Below are 21782 nucleotides of genomic sequence, written 5' to 3'. Positions count from 1 at the left end.
CCTTCACCTGGCTCTGACCTCATCCTCTTATCCCCTGCAAACTTCAGGCCATACCCAGGGGTAAAGTCTTATTCCTCAGAGGGTCAGGTGTGAGTAGGGGTATTCTATTTTATTATCACCCCCTGTAATAACCAGCCATGAAAATGATGGTGTTACCTTTAGTGATGCACAGCAGGACACTTTCTTCTTCTGGAGGGCTGGGGCAGTCTCATCCTGGACGATTGTGCTGATGTTTAGATTGTTGAGCTCACTGCTTTCTTTCTCCACCGCCATGTTACACGATTATCCTACACACCGATAAATATGAAGTAATAATCAGCATGTAAAAACAAGTGCAACATAATATATCAATCCTCTCAGTTGCACCTATACTATGGTTAGACTAATTCTTATACTCCAGTTGCATTAATTATTCTGCTTTTATGTTTTATACCCCAGTCACATCCAGTGCTGCACTAACAATCCTGCTTACGCCATGTTTTATACTTCAGTCACATCCTGTAATAGTATTAACACAACTGCTCAACTGATATGTGGAATCATCAAGGTCTGGAAAGCAAGTTAGGAGTTCAGTGGCTGTGTCAATTAAGATGGCTGGAGTTTACTGAAGCAAGGTGTAATAAAATAAGAGTCCAAGTTCGGTAACAGATGAATGGTAATAGTGGTAGCAAGAGGCTAATTAGTAAATCAAGGCAAAACTATCAAGAACCTGTTCATTAGATTCAGGCAGGAAAGGAGCTGACCAGAATTGACAGTAGGTCAGTAAGATGAGCTACTGCCTGGGACAAAGGAGTTTCTGGGTTTAAATCCTGATAGTACTCCCATTTTTCCAGGATGACCTCTGGGCTTCGTAGAGGCTGGCTTGTCAGGGTCTAACTGATAAATTTCTTTGGCAAGTGGGGCGTGGCCTAGTCAGGAATGTGAGCAGACGCTGTACCTCGCTCTCTCGAACTCCGATCCTCCTAATCCTCCTGCATCCACCTGTTTTCTGGGTGACAAGATCCCCTGAGGAGAGACCCTGAGTTCCAAAGACTGGGCAGCCTAAAAAAAGTAAAGTTTGACGCGCCAGTCTAAGAAAGACAAGGAGGGGATAGAGAGCGGGCCTGCAGTGTGGACGAAGCAAGATGGCGGCGGCACGCTGGTGAATGCACCGGAGGTCGCAGCGTGCCTGGAGCAACTTGCTAGAGTAGCTCCTACAAGTGCCCCATCTGATCCTGATGCGCTGCAGAAAGGAAGTACTGTGCCCTGGCTGGACTCCTCTGTTAGGCCTCCCCTAACCTGGCTGCAGCTGATAGTGAATGTAGCACAGCAGAGTCAAAGGCACAAAATGAGCCTGCTACCATTAAAGATGTCTATACTGCAGTTACTAACTGCAGCAAAGCGCTTCTTTCCCTAAACACGCAAATGGGGAGCCTGCAAGAGAATATGTCTTTTATTAGAACAGATCTGAGGAAGGTCTCTGAGAGAATTAAAGAGGTAGAAGACTGGGTCAGCTGCTTGGAATTTAATGCCAAAAAGTGGCATTACCACCTTTTGTGTCTCTCTACTATCTCCTACGGTGGATTCTGTGTCATCCTGTGTATTTATTGCCAGGTGCTGCATAATGTGAATCTGTACTTCTGATTTTGTAACTATTTAAGTGTAATGTACCTGGTTCACCAGCAGATGGCGGCACCTATGGAAGAGCTGTGCTAGCTACAATGGAACCCTTCTTCCATTCTAGCCCCCTCTCTAGAGGAGTTTAGTCAGGGGAGGTTGTGTCTAGTCTACCCCCTGCAAGGGGAAGGGTGTGTGCAAGCCAGGAAAGCACATCTTCAGCTCTGCTGGGTATAGAGGCCCAAGCTGCAAGCTTCAGAAGCCAGGAGGAGAAGTTCCCTGGATAAAGACAAAGATACAGATCAATATAAAGACAGAGTCAGACTACCAAGCTAAGTTCAGCAGAAAAGAAAAGTTTCTATTTAATCCTGATAGCAGAGCTAAAGAGATTCAGATGTAGCAGTGCAGAATGTGTTTGCCTGCCAAAACTTATGCCAAAGTGACCAAGTGACCAAGATAAAGTTGGACGATTGTTTTCTGATGCAAGTTTATTCAACTAAAGCTGTCTTCAACGTTAATACAAAGTTTGGACTTAATCATTTCTACAAATCCCTCAACTATTCCCCCTGTTTGCACTGATTCGGACAACTACTCCTGGGGTTCCAGGATATCCAGGTAGGAGCACAGTGACACGTGCACAGCCACAACACCTAAAGGGACATTATAGGCTACCTTTACACCACTCTGGCATTTCTACATCTGGGTACCACCTATCACCAACACCATCTACTTGAGGGGCCCCATTTTCTGTTGCTGAAATGCAAGGTCACGACAAACCAAAAACTCTTTAACTTTAAGGGACCCATGGTAGTACCCTGGTCATTGCAGAAAGAACAGGTGCCTCATTTCAGAAAAGATGTGGGAGAAGTGGTGCACAATGTTTCTTATTTGCTGAGCAAAGCCAATGACCTGTAAAACAGGCTCCGTAGAAATCATATATGTCTTGTGGGCATACCTGAAAATGCAGAGGGCAAAATGCGTGGTCTTTTTTGAGCAGTGGCTCACTGCGAAATTTGGAAAGGACACTCTCCCTAATTTATTTGCTATTGAAAGAACCCACAGGGTGCCCTTCTGCTCTCCACCACCGGGGGCCCCTCGAAGACCAGTTCTGATCAAGCTGCTGCTCTTCAAGGATATAGACACTATATTGCGTAGAGCCAGAGACCACACAGATTTAATAATTGATGGCAGGATTTTTCAGCAGAAGTACAGTACAGAAGAAAAGAGCAAAATTTGTGGAGGTGAAACGCCTGAGAGAACACCAGCGGCCATATTCCATGCTATACCCATCGAAGCTGCGAGTAGTAGCGAACTGCGAAATTCATCTCTTTGACACACCTACCACAGTTGTGCAATGGCTGGAATCTACAGCTCCATCAGTAGAACCTGCAGCCTCAAATGGATGACAGCTTGGAGGTTAAGAAGCTATGTGGGCCAGCTTGTGTGGGAGACTATGCCGGTTCCTTTGGTGATAAGTATATTTTTGGGACTGTGCATAGAGTTTGGCGTGCGGTTAAATGTTCCGGGACTTTGAGACTGCATAATGGGTTTCTAGAGTTCATACGGGCAGGGGGGAGTTGGGGGATCTCATTGATCTGCATTACATTGTATTATGTTCTTTTATATTGTACTACTTTTTGACTATGAAAGGATGCTTAATGGAAATGTATGTAAGGCGAGTTCGGGAGAGGAGTGGAATGGATGCAGTATAGCCTGGGTTATTTGCTGATCTTAAAGGCTACCTTTTTGCCGTCTGTATTCCATCACTCATTCCTAAGTCGGATCACTCGGGGTGTTTTAAAGACACCATACGGGCTACAAATTCTGCTTATGTTTGCTGCACTGTTGGGCTGGGTGCCATATCACAGCCCCAACTCTCACTTGAAAGCCTCAGGAGTTAATACTTGTATAGTGGGGGGGGGGGGGGGGGATACCTCTGCATAGTGTCCACAACTAATTTTTGGGAGGTGTTGAGAAATATGATCTTTTCTAGGGCAGCCATTGTGAAGCTGGTAGTGTTGAGCAAACCCGAACTGCAAAGTTGGGGTCCGTACCGAACTTTGCGAGTTCGGGTACCCGGGCCCGAACTTTGCAGCAAAAGTTCGGGTTCCAGTTATGTGTTTGGGCATTTAATAAAGCTTGTTGAAAGGCTGCAGGGCAGCCAATCAACAAGCTTTTAAGCTGTGGGCACTTAGAAGCCGTCACAGCCATGCCTAGTAATGGCATGGCTGTGATTGGCCGGTGCATCATGTGACCCAGCCTCTATACAAGCTGGATCACGTGTAGCACTGCCCATCAGCTCTGAGTAGTGCAGGGACAGGAAGCAGGCGGCTAAAGTAAGGGAGAGTGTTAGGAATCTCATCTGGCAATTTATTTTGTGGGTGCAATGCACCATTTTTGCACCCCTGACACAGAAATATTATAATTAATCTGGCTGTTAATTCTGTGGGTGACCTATAGCGATTTTTTTGTGGGTGCAATGCACCATCTTTGTACCCCTGACACAAAAATATAAAAGTTAATCTGTCTGTTCGGTGGGTGACATATACCCATTTTTGGTGTGAGGTACACCTGCACTGCATCCGTGACAGGGAAATTAATATAGTTAATCCATCTGTTAGTACAATGGGTGACATATACCCATTTTTGATGTGAGGTACATCTGCACTGCATCCGTGACAGGGAAATTAATATAGTTATTCCGTCTGTTAGTTCGGTGGTTGACATATACCCATTTTTTGTGTGAGGTACACCTGCACTGCATCCGTAACAGGGAAATTAATATAGCTAATCCGTCTGTTAGTTCGGTGGGTGACATATACCCATTTTGACAGTGAGTCCAGTTCCTTCACATTGTCTCCCACCCGATCCCCTGCTGAAAGCGCAGAGTTGGCACCTACAGCCCATGGGCATCTGTCTTTCACCTCACCCCCTTGCAAATCAGCCAAGCAGTCTGAGCCCCAAGTTATGCAGCAGTCTCTTATGCTTTTTGATGACTCTGCTGGCAGGGTTTCCTTGGGCCATCCACTGAGCCCTGCCCCAGAAGTGGAAGAGATTAAGTGCACTGATGCCCAACCACTTATGTTTCAGGATGTGGACATGGGAGGACCACTTCAGCACATCTCAGATGATGGCTTTCTGCAGTGTGCAGACCGGCAAGAAGGGCAGGGGTGAAGTGTAGGTGGAAGAATATGTGGAGGATGATGAAGTCCTAGACCCCACATGGAATCAAGGTCATGCGAGTGACGTGTGCAGTTCAGAGGAAGAGGTTGTGGTCACACAGCGCCAGCCGCACAGCAAAAGAGGGAGCAGGGTGCAAAAGCAGAGTGGCCGTCTCCTAGCCAGTATGCCTGCTACTGCCCACCGAACCCAGGGACTGAGCACACCAAAGCCAGCTCCAAGGAGTTCCCTGGTCTGGCAGTTCTTCATACAATCTGCTGACGACAATACGCGAGTGGTTTGCACGCTATGCAATCAGAGCCTGAAGCGAAGCATAAATGTTCTAAACCTGAGCACCACCTGTATCACCAGGCATCTAAATGCAAAGCACGAGCTGCAGTGGAGTACATACCTCAAAAACCACAAATGAACTCAGGCTTCTCCTGTTCCCTCTTCTGCTTCGGTCTCGGCCTCTTCCTCCCCCTCTGGAGTGAAAGTGGCACCTGCCACCCCACAAACAGAGGATGTGGCAGCAACACTACCACCTCCACCACGTCACGTCACCAAGCATCTCCACACTGTCCCATGGAAGCATTCAGCTGTCCATACCCCAAACACTGGACAGAAAGAGGAAGTATCCCCCTACCCAGTAGTGTTGGGCACGAATATTCAAATATTAATAGGCAAATATCGGCACTTTGAGAATTCGCAAATATTTAGAATATAGTGATATATTCGTAATTTCGAATATTCTAGATTTTTTTTTTCATCAGTAACCTCCCTTCTTGAATGTGGACAATGAGAAGGCTGCAATGTCTTTGTCTGAGCTTAGCAACATCCCTAGAAACCAATAGGAAAGTTGCCTACCCCTTACTATATGAGAACCTCCCCAGTAGCCCTTGTATGCAGTATTTTGCAGATCTGAGAGAGACAGCAGTGTTATTGCTGTGTTCTCTGCTTCCCTGTGTCATTACATTAGATAGTTAGTTAGTTAGTTAGTTAGTTAGTTAGTTAGTTAGAAAAAAAAAAAAGCAGCACACATTAATGGCGGGTGCAAATCCTTCCAAGGACCTGAGACCAAAGTCTCATGTAAATATATATGAAAAAAGACGGCAGCACTCCAAAATTGTGATAAAAATAAGTGGATGGTTTATTAACCCATCTAGCAGCAACGTTTCAGCTCTCTCAATGGAGCCTTTGTCTAGCTGCTCCTCAAACCAAATTTTTAACTTGATTAAGCGAAAGAATCTGTGAAGATCCATTTCTACATCAAACCACCTGGTTATGGCTACGGGGCAATAGGATAGACTCTTATTTAACACAGACATCTGAGCAGCATCAAGATCAACAGAGGAGATATTTACCACTATGCCTTGCATCTCAAAGTCCTGCCCCTCTGAGGTTTAATGCTTTTCTCTTTTCCTCCATTTATGTTGTCGTTTGCCCCCTCGGCGAGTTCTGCCGAGTCAGGGTCTATCCCTAAAAAAGCCGCTGATGCAGCAATGGAGCTTGAATCCTCGCTTGATGTAACAGTCTCTCTTGAGATGCGACCTTGTGATTTCTTTAATGCAGATGGGGTTGTGGATCCATGCTTATCACCCCCTATCTTCCGATTTCTCCTTAGAAATGCAGTTGGATATATAGGTCTCAAAGTCCTCAGTAGATAAAGCATTTCTCAATTTATCTTTGATGTCATCAAAACTAGCTTGTACCATTGCCTTTTTATTTTTAACACATATTTATTCGATATTTGGATAGAAAAGAAAAGAAAAGAAAAAAGCAGCACACAATAATGGCAGGTGCAAATCCTTCCAAGGACCTGAGACCAAAGTCCCCTGTAAATATACAGTGCCTTGCAAAAGTATTCACCCCCCTTGACTTTTTTTGTATTTTGTTACATTACAGCCTTAAGTTCAATGTTTTGTTAATTTGAATTTTATGTGATGGATCAGAACACAATAGTCTAAGTTGGTGAAGTGAAATGAGAAAAATATATAAATAAAACTATTGTTTAGAAATAGAAAACAGAAAACTGGCATGTGCATATATATTCACCCCCTTTTTTAGGAAGCCCAAAAAAAGCTCTGGTGCAACCAATTACCTTTAGAAGTCACATAATTAGTGAAATGATGTCCACCTGTGTGCAATCTAAGTGTCACATGATCTGTCATTAAATATACACACCTTTTTTGAAAGGCCCCAGAGGCTGCACCTAAGCAAGAGGCATCAATAACCAAACACTGCCATGAAGACCAAGGAACTGTCCAAACAAGTAAGGGACAATGTTGTTGAGAAGTACAAGTCAGGGTTAGGTTATAAAAAAATATCCAAATCTTTCATGATCCCCAGGAGCACCATCAAATCTATCATAACCAAATGGAAAGAACATGGCACAACAGCAAACCTGCCAAGAGACGGCCACCCACCAAAACTCACGGAACGGGCAAGGAGAGGCAGCACAGAGACCTAAGGTAACCCTGGAGGAGCTGCAGAGTTCCACAGCAGAGACTGGAGTATCTGTACATAGGACGACAATAAGCCATACGCTCCATAGAGTTGGGCTTTATGGCAGAGTGGCCAGAAGAAAGCCATTACTTTCAGCAAAATACAAAAAGGCACGTTGTGAGTTTGAGAAAAGGCATGTGGGAGACTCCCAAAATGTATGGAGGAAGGTGCTCTGGTCTGATGAGACTAAAATTGAACTTTTCGGCCATGTCTGGCGCAAACCCAACACATCACATCACTCAAAGAACACCATCCCCACAGTGAAACATGATTGTGGCAGCATCATGCTGTAGGGAGGTTTTTATCACACCCGGGACTGGGAAACTGGTCAGAGTTGAGGGAAAGATGGATGGTGCAAAATGCAGGGATATTCTTGAGCAAAACCTGTACCATTCTGTGCGTGATTTGAGGCTAGGACGAAGGTTCACCTTCCAGCAGGACAATGACCCCAAACACACTGCTAAAACAACACTTGAGTGGTTTATGGGGAAATATGTAAATGTGTTGGAATGGCCTAGTCAAAGCCCAGATCTCAATCCAATAGAAAATCTGTGATCAGTCTTAAAGATTGCTGTTCACAAGCGCAAACCATCCAACTTGAAGGATCTAGAGAAGTTTTGCAAGGAGGAATGGGCAAAAATCCCAGTGGTAAGATGTGGCAAGCTCATAGAGACTTATCCAAAGCGACTTGGAGCTGTGATTGCCGCAAAAGGTGGCTCTACAAAGCATTGACTTTAGGGGGGTGAATAGTTATGCACATTGACTTTTTCTGTTATTTTGTCCTATTTGTTGTTTGCTTCACAATAAAAAAAAGCAAGCATCTTCAAAGTTGTGGGCATGTTCTGTAAATTATATGATGCAAATCCTCAAACAATCCATGTTAATTCCAGGTTGTGAGGCACCAAAATACAAAAAAAGTCAAGGGGGGTGAATACTTTTGCAAGGCACTGTATATGAAAAAAGACGGCAGCACTCCAAAATTGTGATGAAAATAAGTGGATTTGTCTAGCTGAGTCAACATGTGCACAGTGTCATATATATTTAGTGAAAACAATATACACACAATAAATTTACATGATTAATCAATAAAACAATGTATAAACGTGAAAATTACATTAAAAAACATAATTCATCTGTAAAAATATCGTAATGTCATGATTATTCAGTGATGATAATAAATATAAAGTGCAACGATTATTAAAGTAATGTTAGTGTTGCATATACATAATTGTCAATAAACCTACATAATTGTGCACAGTGAATACTGATTAAAAAATTATTAAAACCTTAAAATCATATGGAGCAGTCACATATGGTCCATTGAGAGAGCTGAAACGTTGCTGCTAGATGGGTTAATATTTAAACCATCCACTTATTTTCATCACAATTTTGGAGTGCTGCTGTGTTTTTTCATATATATTTACATGGGACTTTGGTCTCAGATCCTTGGAAGGATTTCCACCCGCCATTAATGTGTGCTGCTTTTTTATTTTATTTTCTATTTACTGGACCCTAAAAAGCTGAGCACCTGAAGTATGGATCATACAAATGGATGTGTTAATCCTGATGTTTTTTCCTACACATTGGAGGATGAGGAACGAATACTACAAAATGCGGTAAGAGATGTGACTTTTTTATCTACACTTTCTACTACTGACATCAAAAGGAAGTTTGAAAATAAATTTAAACGTTTAATTAGCTTGGAATTACATCTTGCTACCTTGAGCGAATACCATTATTCACACAGGATACCAAGAGGCATTTAAGACCAGATTTATTTTTGAGGAATACTGACTTTTGTGCAAGATTCATCCAAATATCAAATAAATATGCGTTTGATATTATCTTGTTAAATGTAGAATTCCTACCAAAAGGGAATCAACAAGGTAAAAGAGGAGAGAATATTTAAAAGAAGAAAAACTACCACAAGAGGACATAGTTTTAAATTAGAGGGGCAAAGGTTTAAAAGTAATATCAGGAAGTATTACTTTACTGAGAGAGTAGTGGATGCATGGAATAGCCTTCCTGCAGAAGTGGTAGCTGCAAATACAGTGAAGGGGTTTAAGCATGCATGGGATAGGCATAAAGCCATCCTTTATATAAGATAGGGCCATGGGCTATTCATAGTATTCAGTATATTGTACAGACTAAATGGGCCAAATGGTTCTTATCTGCCGACACATTCTATGTTTCTATGTAATGGTACAAGATAGTATTGATGACATCAAAGATAAATAGAGAAATGCTTTATCTACTGAGGACTTTGAGACCTATATATCCAACTGCATTTCCGACTTAGACAAATTCAAAAGTGATCTACAGACCAAGAAACGACGTAAATGGATGAGGGATATGGACGATTATACTACTGGCTATGTATACAACTGGCAAGGCGATCTAAGGAGAAATCGGAAGACAGGGGGAGATAAGCATGGATCCACAACCCCATCTGCATTAAAGAAATCACAAGGCCGCATCTCAAGAGAGACTGTTACATCAAGGGAGGATTCAAGCTCCATTGCTGCATCAGCAGCTTTTTTAGGGATAGACACGGACTCGGCAAAACTCGCCGAGGGGGCAAACAACATAAATGGAGGAAAAGAGAAAAGCATGAAAGCACAGAGAGGCAGGACTTTAAGATACAAGACATAGTGGGAAATATCTCCTCTGTTGACCTTGATGCTGCTCAGATGAATGTGTTAAATAAGGGTCTGTCCTATTGCCCCGTAGCCACAACCAGGTGGTTTGATGTAGAAATGGATCCTGACAGATTCTTTTACTTAATCAGGTTAAAAATTTGGTTTGAGGAGCAGCAGGATAGACCACAATCTGAAATTATTCAAAAAAGTGAACTATGTTTGAAAGACACAGGTTTATTTTTGAAAAGTGATATTTCCCCTGTAATAAATCATCCTGTTATGGAGGCTTTTAGTATTGCAGTTATACGTTATATTGAGAAACTCAAACAGGATACATTGAACCAACCACTTGAATTTGTAAATATGACATCAGAGGAAATGTAAGCACTTGGGGATCTGGCTTCGAATCACAGCCTCACCATCAAGTCGGTTGACAAAGGTTGTGGGGTTGTGGTCATGGATACCAGATCATATGTGGAAGAGATTAGACTTCAGTTGGCAGATACTAAAATGTATGAAAGGATATATAATGATCCAAAATTTATGCTCCTGATAAAAGATATACTGAATAAGACCAGAGATGGAGGTATTATTGATGATAAATTGTTTGCCTCTTTGTATTGTGAAAACCCTGTTACACCTATACTATACACTCTGCCAAAGATTCATAAGTCACAGATTTCTCCTCCAGGACATCCTATAGTCTTGGGTAGACGCTCTCTTTTTTGTAACACTGCTGTCTTCTTGGACAAGATTTTACGTCCATTTGCTATATCTGCTAAATCTTATATAAGAGACACAAATGATTTCTTGTCCAAGATAGACAATTTAATAATTCCATTTGGTGCTATTTTGGCGTGGTGAGCTTATACACTTCCATAGAGCATGAACTGGGCCTTCAAGCGATACAACATAGTCTACTGAAGACACAGTATACCACTGACTGCAAAGATTTTTTAATTGCTTTGTTGAGATTTATACTCACACACCCTTTTTTCTTCAATTATGGGGGACCGTGATGGGGTCCAATGTGGGGCCGACCTATGCAAATCTTTACATGTTTCATCTTGAGGAGTCTTTCATCTATGTGAGCCACCACTTCAGGCATGTACTGGGGTGGTGGCATTACATAGACGACATTTTCCTGATATGGGTCAGCGCCACGGAGGACCTCATGGCGTTCTACACATTCCTCAATACTATTGATCCTAGTGTCAAGTTTACCTTGACCTATTCAAGTGAGACAATACTGTTTTTGTAAACCCAGGTAAGCATATGTGAGCAGAGACTGGGTACTGACCTATATGTAAAGCCAACCGACAAAAATACTTTATTACGCTATGAGAGTCATCACCCTAGACCCATAATTAGGTCCCTACCTTTTAGCCAGATGTTTCGGGTTAAAAAGATTGTCCGGGACACATCTTTAGTGGAAACTAGACTACAGGAGATGAGGTCCAAATTTCGCACAAGAGGGTACCCAAAGAAACTGATTTCAGAAAATCTAGAAAAAATCTAATCCCTGAGTAAAGAAGAGATTTTAAAAGGTTCTCTTGGATCTAAACAATCAAAAGTGAGACTTCCTTTTGTGTCAGACTACAATACAAATAGTGGTCATATTTCTGCCATTACTTACCAGCAATTTTGGGAATATTGAAGAAATCAAAGCTCCACCACTGTGTTCATATCGTAGAAATCGCAATTTGGGTGACAGACTTGTGAAATCTGATATAGGTTCCTCTAAAGTAACTTGTGACACATACTTTGGTTCTACCCATCGAGGTTGCTACCTGTGTTATAATTGTGTCAACTGCACTCTTATGCTACGAGGTGATTCATTTGTCCATCCCTCCTCGGGTAAAACAATAAAAATTTAACAATACTTAACGTGTGATTCGGCCTATGCGATCTATCTATTGATTTGCCCATGCCATTTATTTTATGTGGGTGAAACTACCAGGGATTTAAAAACCCGGTTAAATCAACACAGATATTCCACCAGGAAGCAGAAATTAGATCTACCAGCATCAAAACATTTCACTGAGTCTAAACATTCCGAACGAGACTTTTAGAATTCTAGAACAAATATCCATTCCGAGACATGGAGGTGATAGGACGATATGGAGCTTTATTGGATCTATACATTGGAGACATTGAAACCTTCAATGTGTAGGAAACAACATGTGCCATTTTTATAATTCTGTGCTTTTTTTTGTTTCTCTTGTAGGACATGAATAATTGGTTGAATATTTGGAGCAGTCACACTGGCGGTTGAATAGAAGGACCATACAGGCGATTCATGATTGAACTACTTATTCCGTTTGTTATACAGTCAGGTCCATAAATATTGGGACATCGACACAATTCTAACACCACCACAATAGATTTGAAATGAAACGAACAAGATGTGCTTTAACTGCAGACTGTCAGCTTTAATTTGAGGGTATTTACATCCAAATCAGGTGAACGGTGTAGGAATTACAACAGTTTGCATATGTGCCTCCCACTTGTTAAGGAACCAAAAGTAATGGGACAATTGGCTTCTCAGCTGTTCCATGGCCAGGTGTGTGTTATTCCCTCATTATCCCAATTACAATGAGAAGATAAAAAGGTCCAGAGTTCATTTCAAGTGTGCTATTTGCATTTGGAATCTGTTGCTGTCAACTCTCAAGATGAAATCCAAAGAGCTGTCACTATCAGTGAAGCAAGCCATCATTAGGCTGAAAAAACAAAACAAACCCATCAGAGAGATAGCAAAAACATTAGGTGTGGCCAAAACAACTGTTTGGAACATTCTTAAAAAGAAGGATCGCACCGGTGTGCTCAGCAACACCAAAAGACCCGGAAGATCACGGAAAACAACTGTGGTGGATGACGAAGAATTCTTTCCCTGGTGAAGAAAACACCTTTCACAACAGTTGGCCATATCAAGAACACTCTCCCGGAGGTAGGTGTATGTGTTTCAAAGCCAACAATCAAGAGAAGACTTCACCAGAGTGAATACAGAGGGTTCACCACAAGATGTAAACCATTGGTGGGCCTCAAAAACAGGAAGGCCAGATTATAGTTTGCCAAACGACATCTAAAAAAGCCTTCACAGTTCTGGAACAACATCCTATGGACAGATGAGACCAAGATCAACTTGTACCAGAGTGATGGGAAGAGAAGAGTATGGAGAAGGAAAGGAACTGCTCATGATCCTAAGAATACCACCTCATCAGTGAAGCATGGTGGTGGTAGTATCATGTCGTGGGCATGTATGGCTGCCAATGGAACTGGTTCTCTTGTATTTATTGATGATGTGACTACTGACAAAAGCAGCAGGATGAATTCTGAAGTGTTTCGGGCAATATTATCTGCTCATATTCAGCCAAATGCTTCAGAACTCATTGGACTGCGCTTCACAGTGCAGATGGACAATGACCCAAAGCATATCTTCACAGCATAGACGATTGCCTTCAGATGATACGAGATGTGCAGCACCTGAAACTACGGATACTGGAAGCCTGTGCTAGCATTTCTCCTGCGGTGTTGCTATCAGTGTGTGAAGAGTGGGAGAAAAGGGTTGTATTGACAATCCAACACAATGGGCAGCACATTAAATACATTTTGTAAGTGGTCAGAAACTTGTAAATAACTCATGAAAGAGAAAGAAAGTTATGTTAAAACCAAGCACACCATTGTTTTTCTTGTGAAATTCCCTATAAGTTTGATGTGTCAAATGACCCTCTTCCTAATGAAAAAACAAAAGTTGGATTCAAAATGGCCGACTTCAAAATGGCCGCCATGGTCACCACCCATCTTGAAAAGTTTCCCCCCTCACATATACTAATGTGCCACAAACAGAAAGTTAATATGACCAACCATTCCCATTTTATTAAGGTGTATCCATATAAATGGCCCACCCTGTACATTACTTTAATAATCGTTTGCACTTTATATTTATTATCATCACTGAATAATCATAACTACCGTAGGGTTGAGCGAACACGAACTGTAAAGTTCGGGTTTGTACCAAACTTTAGGATTTTTGGACCCTGGACCCAAACTTTTCAGGAAAAGATTGGGTTCGAGTTCGGTGTTCGGCGAGTTAATGGCGCTTTTTGAAAGGCTGCAGAGCAGCCAATCAACAAGTGTTTTACTCTTGTGCCCTTAGAAACCATCACAGCCATGCCTACTAATGGCATGGCTGTGATTGGACAGTGCAGCATGTGACCCAGCCTCTATATAAGCTGGAGTCACGTAGCGCTGCACATCACTCTGCTCTGATTAGTGTATGGATAGGATGCTGCTGCTGTGAGGGAGAGAATAGGAAAGAATCTTTAATATGAAGTGCTTGTTAACTCAGCGATCTACATAGATTTAGTTTTGTGGGTGCAGTGCACAATCTTTTTACCCTGCCCTGAGCCCAGTGACACAGAAAAATAACTTTTATCGGTCTGTTAGGTGGGCGGCAGTGGCCATTTTATGCAAGCTCAGTGGACCAGCACAGCATATGTGCATTTGTGACATTCAAATACAAGCTTTAGTTACTGCAATAATATTCTGGGTTTAAAAAAACACCCATTTTTGGCAATACCCTACACCTGGTGCCTTTGCAGCATTTGTCTGTGTAAAATACACGCTTGCAATACTTCAATAATTTTCGGGGTTTAAAAAATCACCCATTTTTTGCAAGACCCTACATCTGGGGCCTTTGCAGCATTTGTCAGTGTAAAATACAAGCTTGCAATGCTTCAAGCTTGCAATCAGGCTCGGACTGGCCCACAGGGGTGCAGGGGAATCCCCCGGTGGGCCCCTGAGCAAGGTTGGCCCCTAGTCTCCCACCCCCTGCACAAGTGGCACATAACACATTAGATTTAGTACACTACATATATATATTCAATTTACAGCACATCAACCAGCTTATGTTCATATAAAAAACTTGTTAGATTATTTATTATATTTGAATGTATCCGTACGGTGGGCCCCCAAAATAAATTTTACTGGTGGTCCCTAGGTACCCCAGTCCGACACTGCTTGCAATACTTCAATAATTTTCTGGGTTTCAAAAATCACCCATTTTTTTGCAAGACCCTACATCTGGGGCCTTTGCAGCATTTGTCAGTGTGAAAGACAAGCTTGAAATACTTCAATAATTTTCTAGGTTTAAAAAAACACCCATTTTTGGCAATACCCTACATCTGGTGCCTTTGCAGCATTTGTCAGTGTAAAATACAAGCTTGCAATGCTTCAATAATTTTCAGGGTTTAAAAAATCACCCATTTTTTGCAAGATCCTACATCTGGGGCCTTTGCAGCATTTGTCAGGGTTAAAGACAAGCTTTCAATACTTCAATAATTTTCTGGGTTTAAAAAATCACCCATTTTTTTGCAAGACCCTACATCTGGGGCCTTTGCAGCATTTGTCAGTGTGAAAGACAAGCTTGAAATACTTCAATAATTTTCTGGGTTTAAAAAAAACACCCATTTTTGGAAATACCCTACATCTGGGGCCTATGCTGCATTTGTTATTGTGACATACAAGCTAGAAATACTTCAATAATATTCTGGGTTTAAAAAAAACACCCATTTTTGGCAATACCCTACATCTGGGGCCTATGCTGCATTTGTTAGTGTGACATACAATCTAGAACTACTGCAATAATATTCTGGGTTTAAAAAAACACCCATTTTGGGCAAAATACTAAATTTGCAGCCTTTAATGTATCTGTCAGTGTGAAATACACGCGTTAGATACTGGTGTTCTATTCTGTTATTAAAAAAAACACCAATTTTGAGTCAAATACTAAATTTGCGGCCTATGCTGCATTTGTTAGTGTGACATACAAGCTAGAAATACTGCAATAATATTCTGGGTTTAAAAAAACACCCATTTTGGGCCAAATACTAAATTTGCGACCTTGGCTGCATCTGTCAGTGTGAGATACAAGCTTGAAATACTGCAATAATATTCTGGGTTAAAATAACACCCATTTTGGGCAAAATACTAAATTTGCAGCCTTTGCTGCATCTGTCAGTGTGAAATACACGCGTTAGATACTGGTGTTCTATTCTGTTATTTAAAAAACACCTATTTTGGGCCATATACAAAATTTGCGGCCTTGGCTGCATCTGTCAGTGTGAGATACAAGCTTGAAATACTGCAATAATATTCTGGGTTTAAAAAACTCTCATTTTTGGCAATACCCTACATCTGGGGCCTATGCTGCATTTGTTAGTGTGACATACAAGCTAGAAATACTGCAATAATATTCAGCGTTTAAAAAAACGCCCATTTTGGGAAAAATACTACATTTGCAGCCTTTGCTGCATCTGTCAGTGTGAAATACACGCGTTAGATACTGGTGTTCTTTTCTGTTATTAAAAAAACACCCATTTTGGGCCAAATACAAAATTTGCGTCCTCTGCTGCATTTGATAGTGTGACATACAAGCTAGAAATACTGCAATAATATTCTGGGTTTAAAAAAACACCCATTTTGGGAAAAATACTAAATTTGCAGCCTTGGCTGCATCTGTCAGTGGGAAATACACGCGGTAGATACTGGTGTTCTATTCTGTTATAAAAAAACCACACATTTTGGGCAAGATCCTAAATTTGCTGAGAAATGAGGAGCGCGTCGAATAAGGGACGTGGCCCCGGTCGTGGTGCTGCTGGTGGAGCTCCTGTTGCAGGGAGAGGACGTGGTCGATCTGTGCCAGCTACATGCACAAGTGAAACACCTTCCTCAGGTGCAAGTAGGCGACAGAACCTTCAGCGTTATTTGGTCGGGCCGAATGCGGCTCTACGAATGTTGAGGCCAGAACAAGTACAGGCGATAGTAGATTGGGTTGCTGACAGTGCCTCCAGTTCCTTCACATTGTCTCCCACCCAGTCTCCTGCTGAAAGATCAGAGTTAGCACCTGCAGCCGATGTCCATCAGTCTTTCACCTCACCCCCTTGCAATTCAGCCAAGCAGTCTGAGCCCCAAGTCATGCAGCAGTCTCGTCTGCTTTTTGATGACTCTGCTAGCAGGGTTTCCCAGGGCCATCCACATAGCCGTGCCGCAGAAGTGGAAGAGATTGAGTGCACCGATGCCCAACCACTTATGTTTCAAGATGAATACATGGGAGGACCACCGCAGCACGTCTCAGATGATGACGAAACATAGGTGCCAACTGCTGGGGCTTTCTGCAGTGTGCAAAACGACAAGGAGGGCAGGGGTGAAGACTGGGTGGAAGATGATGTGAAGGTCGATGAGGTCCTCGACCCCATATGGAATCAAGGTCATGCGAGTGACCTGTGTAGTTCGGAGGAAGAGGCGGTGGTCGCACAGAGCCACCAACACGGCAGGAGAGGGAGCAGGGTGCAAAAGCAGAGCGGCCGTCCCCTAGACTCCAAGGAGTTCCCTGGCGTGGCAGTTCTTCAGACAATGTGCTGACGACAAGACACGAGTGGTTTGCACGCTGTGCAATCAGAGCCTGAAGCGAGGCATAAACGTTCTCAACCTGAGCACAACCTGCATGCAGTGGTGTATCTTGGTTTTGTGCTGCCCTAGGCGAGACTAAACTCGGACACCCCCCTAATATAAATTTGACAAACCCCTTCCTGTCAAGGCCAGACCCCTTCCTCTGTAAACCCCACCCTTCCTCTTTAGGCTCCACCCTTTCTAAAAATTAAAAAAAGGACAACTTCTAACACTAATGTATTTTACAGATTACTTTTTATTTTTTTTAAAAACAATGTGCAGCTGGAGATAGTACAGTATTAACCCCTTTCAAATTCTCCCCCCTCGAACCACCCAACGGGTCCCAACCCCCTTACCCCATAAAACAACTAAGTAATTGATTTTTTGTGTATTACTGTAATTTAAGTATTTACGGATTTTGAAGACAGCAGGCTCAGGGATCAGTGCATTGGTGGCCGGGGCCTGGCCTCAGTGTTCACGGTGACCGTGTGCAGGATCCGTTCGGGACTTGGAGGAGATAAGGCTCACCCTAGAGTTGCCGGTGTTCCGTTAAATTATGGTACCTGTTAAAATCTGGTACCCTCGTCACTTCCGCTATGTATATCGTCACTTCCGCTATGACGTAACGCTTGAAAAGGAGGTGTGATCGTTGAAGTCGGCACCAGATTGGCTGAATAGAAGGCATGTTGGCGCCTGCGCACAACCAACCTGGGTACCATAATTTTACTTTCAGCGCCTGTGAACGCGCAGAGGGAGGGACGCAGGGACAGAAGGAACAACCAACCTGGGTACCGTAACTTTACTTTCAGCGCCTGTGAACGCGCTTGGAGGGATGGAGGGTACCGTCGATTTACGGGCCACCGCGCATGCGCGAACCAGATTGCATGTAAGAGTAAATCGACGGTACCCTCCCTCGCTCCGTGCGCGTTCAAAGGCGCTGAAAGTAAAATTACGGTACCCAGGTTGGTTGTTCCTTCACTCCCTCCCTCTGCACGTTCACAGGCGCTGAATGTAAAATTACGGTCCCAGCGTGCGTCCCTCCCTCCCTCTGCGCGTTCACATGCGCTGATTGTAAAATTATGGTACCTAGGTTGGTTGTGCACAGGCGCCAACACGCCTTCTTTTCAGCCAATCTGGTGCCGACTTCAACGATCACACCTCCTTTTCAAGCGGTACGTCATAGCGGAAGTGACGAAATACATAGCGGAAGTGACGAGGGTACCAGATTTTAACAGGTACCATAATTTAACGGAACACCGGCCCGTGACTCCACCTCCGCGTGACGTCACGACGGCAACGCACGGACGCAAAAGGCAGGGGAGGTCGGGAGAAAGTCAGGAGGAGGAGGAAGTAAGTCTTTCAACTCCTTCACTATGTGGCGCCAGCGATGCCGCTCGCATAGTGAAGGATCGGATCGGACAAGGGGCAAAAAAAATATTTAGCATATCACTAAGCAAACAAGGCATTTTGCCGCCCCATTGGCAAGTGCCGCCTTAGGCAAATGCCTTGTTTGCCTCGTGATAGATACACCTCTGCCTGCATTACCAGGCATCTAAATGAAAAGTACGAGCTGCAGTGAAGTAGACACAAAAACAAAGAAAGGTCTCTGGCTACTCCTGCTTCCTCTTCTGCTGCAGTCTCAGCCTCTTCATCCACCTCTGGAGTGCGACCCCGCAAACAGAGGATCTGCCAGCAACATTACCACCTGGGTCACCAAGCATCTCCACAATGTCCTACGGAAGCGTTCAGCTCTCCATCTCCCAAACACTGGAGCTGAAGAGGAAGTACCCCCCTACCCACACGCGATCCCTGGCCCTGAATGCCAGCATTTCAAAATTACTGGCTTTTGAAATGCTGTCATTCCGTCTGGTGGAGACGGAGAGTTTTAAAAGCCTTATGGCGGTGGCTGTCCCACAGTACGTCGTGCCCAGCCGCCACTACTTTTCCAGGCAAGCTATCCCTTCCCTGCACAACCAAGTGGGGGACAAAATCAAGTGTGCACTGCACAACGCCATCTGTGGAAAGGTCCACCTAACTACGGATACGTGGACCAGTAAGCACAGTCAGGGACGTTATATCTCCCTAAGAGCACACTGGGTAAATGCAGTGGCGGCTGGGCCTGAGGTGGATAGCAGTTTGGCGCATGTACTTCCACCACCGAGGATTGCAGGGCGCTTCAGTTTGCCTCCTGTTGCTTCCTCCTCCTACTCCGCTTCCTCATCCTCTACCGCCTCCTCATCCGGTCAACGTAACACCTTCACCACCAACTTCAGCACAGCCAGGGGTAAATGACAGCAGGCAGTTTTAAAACTTATCTGTTTGGGAGACAAACCCCACACCGTGCAGGAGCTGTAGACGGGCCTTGAACAACAGACTGATGAGTGGTTGGTGCCAGTGAGCCTTAAGCCCGGCCTGGTGTTGTGCGATAATGGATGAAATCTAGTAGCAGCTTTGGGACTAGCCGATTTGACGCACATCCCTTGTCTGGCGCATGTGCTGAATTTGGTGGTGTAAAGGTTCCTTAAAAATTACCCCGATATGTCAGAGCTGGTGCCGAAAGTGCAGGCCATCTGTGCGCGCTTTCGGCGTTCTCACCCTGCTGCAGCTCGCCTGTCAGCGCTGCAGCGTAACTTCAGCCTTCCCGCTCACCGCCTCATATGCGACGTGCCCACAAGGTGGAACTCTGCCTTGCACATGCTGGCCAGACTGTGCGAGCAGCAGCAGGCGATAGTGGAGTTTAAGCTGCAGCACACACGGGTGAGTCGCTCTGCGGAACAGCACCACTTCACCACCAATGACTGGGCCTCCATGCAAGACCTGTGTGCCTTGTTGCACTGTTTCGAGTACTCCACCAACTTGGCCAGTGCCGATAAGGCCGTTCTCAGTGTTACTATCCCACTTCTATGTCTCCTTGAAGAAAAGCTACTGGCGACGATGGAAGAGGATGTGGCACAGGAGGAGGAGGAGGATGAGGGATCATTTCGTAGGGTTTCCGGCCAGTCATTCACAAGTGGCTCCGAGGGTGGGTTCCTGCACACACAAACGCCAGGTACACATTTGTCCAGCCAGGGCACAGTTCTGGAGGATGATGAGGTTGAGGATGAGGATAAGGAGATGGAGGAGGAGGAACCATGTTCACTGCAGGGTGGCACCCAGACCAGCTCATGGTCTGGGTGCGTGGCTGGGGGGATACAGAGGACACAGACAATACACCTCCCACAGAGGAAAGTTTTTCGTTGCCTCTGGGCAGCCTGGCACATATGAGCGATTAAATGCTGCAGTGTCTCCGCAATGACCGCTGAGTTGCCCACATTCTAACTTCTGCTGATTACTGGGTGGCCACGCTGCTGGATCACCGTTACAAGGACAAAGTACCGTCCTTAATTCCGTCACTGGAGCGTGATCGTAAGATGCGCGAGTACAAGCACACGCTAGTAAACGCGCTGCTGGTGGCATTCCCACCTGACAGCGGGGCCACAGTGGAAGCACAAGGTGAAGGCAGAGGAGGAGGAAGAAGTCGCCAACGCAGCTGGGGAACCACCAGCACCTCAGAAGGCAGGGTTAGCATGGGCGAAATGTGGAAAAGCTTTGTCAGCACGCCACAACAACCAGCACCACAAGCTGATATGGAACGTCTTAGCAGGAGGCAGCATTTCAGCAACATGGTGGAGCAGTATGTGTGCACACTCCTACACGTACTGAATTACGGGTCTTCCCCCTTCAACTTCTGGGTCTCCAAATTGAGCACATGGCCTGAGCTTGCCCTTTACTCCTTGGAGGTGCTGGCCTGCCCTGCATCCAGTGTATTGTCTGAACGTGTGTTTAGCACGGCAGGGGGCATTATCACAGACAAGCGCAGCCGCCTGTCCACAGCCAATGCGGACAAGCTCACGTTCATTAAAATGAACCAGGCATGGATCCCACAGGACTTGTCCGTACCTTTTGCAGAACAGACATGTATACCGGCCTTACCCAGCCATTGTTATACTACAGCGCAATTGCTCATTGTTGTATTTTCGGTATTTCCCACTCTTTTGGAGTGTACCCTAATTTAAAAAAAAAATTAAAATGAAAACCAAAAACCAGTGTTGGCTACCTCGTCCTCCTCCACCGCCGCTTCCACCTACACCGCTACGTCCACCGCCTCCTCAAACTCCTACTCCATATGGACCTTCACCTCATAAATCAAGATTATTTTTGTTTTTATTTTGTACATAATTAATTTTATTTTATTTTATGTAATTTCACTAATTTGGCTGTTACATATTCAGGTGAAATTCACCAATTTTTGGGTATGATATACCGCTGCTCTACCTAGTAGACAGGTAAAAACATTTTACTAATTTGTCTGTCACATTCTCGGGTGAAATTCCCCAATTTCTGGCTGTGATATACCCCTGCTATACCTAGTGGACAGGTAAAAACATTTCACTA

The 21782-nt window shown here is 44.1% G+C and overlaps 1 protein-coding gene across 1 annotated transcript in view; it reads right to left on the bottom strand.

The window, feature by feature from the left end:
* Nucleotides 1–21782, bottom strand: part of LOC121000988 (solute carrier organic anion transporter family member 1C1-like) — a 238257-nt gene that overhangs the window by 166128 nt on the left and 50347 nt on the right. The window contains exon 2 of the mRNA XM_040431879.1: nt 157–287. Coding sequence (XP_040287813.1) covers nt 157–273 — 117 coding nt within the window. The 5' untranslated portion in view covers nt 274–287. The remainder of the gene's footprint in view (nt 1–156; nt 288–21782) is intronic.

Source organism: Bufo bufo, chromosome 1 (assembly GCF_905171765.1).
Source record: "Bufo bufo chromosome 1, aBufBuf1.1, whole genome shotgun sequence".
Taxonomy (NCBI): Eukaryota; Metazoa; Chordata; class Amphibia; order Anura; family Bufonidae; genus Bufo; species Bufo bufo.
The sequence above is the reverse complement of the archived record's forward strand: the minus strand, read 5'-3'. Positions and strand labels throughout refer to the sequence as shown.